This window comes from Eupeodes corollae (genome assembly GCF_945859685.1).
Source record: "Eupeodes corollae chromosome X unlocalized genomic scaffold, idEupCoro1.1 SUPER_X_unloc_5, whole genome shotgun sequence".
NCBI lineage: Eukaryota > Metazoa > Arthropoda > Insecta > Diptera > Syrphidae > Eupeodes > Eupeodes corollae.
Genome location: NW_026605134.1, coordinates 122,276 through 125,971, shown reverse-complemented (window position 1 = coordinate 125,971; position 3,696 = coordinate 122,276). Strand labels below are relative to the sequence as shown.

General features: G+C 40.9%; 2 protein-coding genes across 2 annotated transcripts; both read left to right on the top strand.

The window, feature by feature from the left end:
• Positions 1 to 310: 310 nt before the first annotated feature.
• On the top strand, positions 311 to 1,696 carry LOC129953455 (uncharacterized). Its single transcript, XM_056066703.1, has one exon. The coding sequence runs from the start codon at positions 311 to 313 to the stop codon at positions 1,694 to 1,696; it is 1,386 nt and encodes a 461-aa protein (XP_055922678.1).
• Positions 1,697 to 2,286: 590 nt separating this feature from the next.
• On the top strand, positions 2,287 to 3,342 carry LOC129953454 (uncharacterized). Its single transcript, XM_056066702.1, has one exon. The coding sequence runs from the start codon at positions 2,287 to 2,289 to the stop codon at positions 3,340 to 3,342; it is 1,056 nt and encodes a 351-aa protein (XP_055922677.1).
• Positions 3,343 to 3,696: the final 354 nt, after the last annotated feature.

The window sequence follows — 3,696 nt, the reverse complement described above, 5'->3', positions numbered from 1 at the left end:
TGTTAGTTTTGATCTTAAAAAAAAACGAAAAAAAAGCCTAACGCGAATCTGCTCAAAACCTTAACTTCCAAGTTTGAACTCAATCGACCCAATGGTTTAGGCTGTAGGAGCGTGGACAGACAGACAAAACCGACCGGACGGAATCGCGGGACCCACTTTTTTCGACTTCTCTACCATCGTAATATCATGTTTGATTAAAATCTTGAGTTCGAAATTTTGCACGAATGCAAAACTTGCCATATAGTTCCTATATGTCGCAAGTAAAAAAGAGTACACAAAAGTATTCAATGAATATAAAGAGCTTGGACATATGACTGAGGTACCACTTGCTGCGCTTAATTCTCTTCACTACTTCCTTCCTCACCATGCCGTGGTAAAAGAAGCTAGCTCGACTACAAAACTGCGGAATGTTTTTGACGCGTCTTGTAAAACATCCGATGGTACGTCGCTTAATGATCATCTTTATATTGGTCCTAGATTACAAGATGACGTCTTTGACCATATCGCAAGGTTTAGGAGATTCAAAGTAGCATTTTCAGCCGACATCACTAAAATGTATAGGCAAATTTGGGTCACTCCAGATGATTTAATGTATCAACTTGTGCTATGGCGAGATGTAGAAGTGAAGGCATACCGCCTTAACACAGTCACTTTTGGTACGGCCTCGGCACCTTACTTAGCCATCCGAACGCTCCAACAATTGGCATCTGATGAACGTGATGCATCGAAAATAGCCTTAAAAAACTTCTACGTCGATGATGTAATTCACAGGGCAGACTCAGTGATAGAGGCGGTGGAGATGCAGACACAGCTCATAAAGATGTTGAAGAAAGGAGGGTTTCCATTACGAAAATGGGCAAGTAACTGCGAGGAGCTGTTGATGTCTGTACCAGAGGAAGATAGGGAGGTACAAATCCCATTATCGTTTGATGCAAAAAATGCAATAAAAACTCTTGGCATTCAGTGGCATCCTGCAAAGGATGTTTTTGCATTTAAAATCTCGCTTCCAGAACATACAAAAATTACAAAGAGAACTATACTATCAGATCTTGCTCGCCTGTACGATCCAATGGGTTGGATAGCACCTTGCGTCATCATCGGAAAAATCATAATGCAAGAAACTTGGAAAGATAAACAAACATGGGAATCTGAGCTCCCATCGTCAATCATCTCTGCGTGGCAAAGTTTGAAAGCTGCACTGAGCCTTTTAGAGGCCATCCAGATCCCCCGCTGGTTAAATCTCACCAATGAATCAAAGGTCGAGGTCCACGGATTTTGCTATGCATCTGAAAAGGCATATGCGGCAGCAATATATCTTAGAGTTACCACCGGAAATGAAACGAACATTAATCTCATCGTGTCAAAAACTAGAGTGACACCTCTTAAAACTAAATCTTTAGCTGGGTTGGAGCTTTGTGGAGCTCTGCTTCTGGCACAGTTGTTGGTACACACTGTGGATACGATGGAACTTCAATCTGCAAAACTGTTCACTTGGTGCGACTCTCAAATTACTCTAGCTTGGATTAAAAGCGCACCCTACCTGAGAACAACGTTCGTTGCCAACAGAGTGGCAGAAATCCAAGAACTGACTGATACGTTCCATCTAAGGAGAACCCCGCTGACATTGCATCTCGAGGAGTCTCTCCTAATGATCTCATTCAGAATCGACAGTAGTGGAATGGTCCTGAATTCCTAAAATCGTTTGATGAAACTCTTCATACGCCTGTTGAACTCAAACCTACAGAACTGGAAATGAAAGGGTCGCAAAGTTCAAAAAACAAAAGTAAATTGCTATCATCTGGGTACCCCATAATTAATGTTTTTCAGCTCTGTGTTCACTTCACTACTTTTTTATCGAATCAATCTTTTTTCAATCGTTTTTCATCTCTTAATCGGTTATATCAAGCTGCAGCATACTGGCGTCGATTCTTAAAAAATTTTCAATTTAAGGCAAAGAAACTAGAAACTCGTGTGCGTGGACCACTTTCAGTCGATGAAGTATCTTCAGCACGATTACGTTTGATTGTCTTTATACAACAGGAGTATTTTAATGAAAATATCTCCAAACTAAGTAGGGGAGAAATTGTCTCTAAAAGAAGCAAGATAGCGAAACTTTCACCATTCTTGGTTAAAAAAGGTATATTACGAGTTGGAGGTCGTTTAGAAAATGCTAATCTGCCTTATTCGCAAAAGCATCCTATAATACTCCCATCAAGTAACTTTCTTACGTCACTCATCGTCCATGACACCCACATAAAAACTCTTCATGGTGGACAGCAATTAATGATGGCTACACTTCAATCGGAATATTGGATTCTACACTTGAAATCTACAGTCAAACACTGTATCCACAAATGTTTTAAATGCTACAGATTCAATGCAACAGAGATGCAGCAGAAAATGGTCAACTTGCCAACGTTGCGAGTGAGTCAAGCGTGCCCATTTCAAACATCGGGAGTTGCTTATGCTGGTCCTGTTCAACTCAAAGCTTGGAAAGGGCGATGTAGCAAAATTACAAAAGCGTATATCGCGATTTTTGTATGTTTTTGCACAAAAGCAGTTCATCTTGAGCTTGTTAGCGATTACACCACATCCGCATTTATCGCAGCTTTTAGACGTTTCACTGCTCGCCGTGGAATATGTTCAAATTTGTACAGCGATTGTGGTACGAATTTCAAAGGGGCTGCAAATATCATGGATGCAAAGAGAAACTTCATGCCAAAGCAGTGGACAAAAGACATCGCAAAAATTCTTCAAGAGAACGGTACACAATGGCATTTCAACCCACCTGCTGCTCCACATTTTGGTGGTTTTTGGGAGGCAGGTGTGAAGTCCATGAAGTACCACTTAAAGCGCGTTATCGGGCACTACACCCTTACCTTTGAGGAATACGCCACCATACTCACTCAAGTGGAAGCTTGCTTAAATTCCCGCCCACTTTGTCCTGTAAATGAAGATCCTGATGATCTCTCAATCTTGACACCAGGACACTTTTTGATTGGGTCAGCACTTAACACAGCACCAGAAAAGGATTTCACACAACTTAAAGAATCTCATTTAGATAGATGGCAACTTATGCAAAAAATCCACCAAGATGTTTGGAAAAAGTGGAAATCTGAATATTTGGTTCGATTACAAAAGCGTCCAAAGTGGCTAACGCCAAATAATGATCTCAAAGTGGGTCATCTCGTACTTTTGCCTGAAGAACAAACACCGGCTCGGAAAAATTACGGACATGCACCCTGGAACGGATGGAAAAGTTCGTGTCGTCACAATAAAAACTGCAACCGCTTCATTAAAGCGCCCTATAGCTTAACTTTGTTTCCTGCCGATGGTAAATGAATCAAACACACAAACCCACACACACACTTTAATCATTATTTGCATCTCTCATATACGAGTATATTTCCTTAAACTAACAAACTAATTTAAACTGAATTTAATACATTTCAAAACTAATAATCCATATCTTACAACCCAATATAGCCACACAGCATTCACCATACCTACCTTTTCTTTTCTTCTTTTCATGTACATACATACCCGTCACACGTCGAGGATCCACGATCAAACATCTCACAACAATATCACATCGATAATCAACTCAAGTTTACCCACCCATTACCTTGAGGTCATCGTTTCCTGTCCCGGGGGGGCCGGCAGGATGTTGCGACGCAACATGCATCATCTTCATCT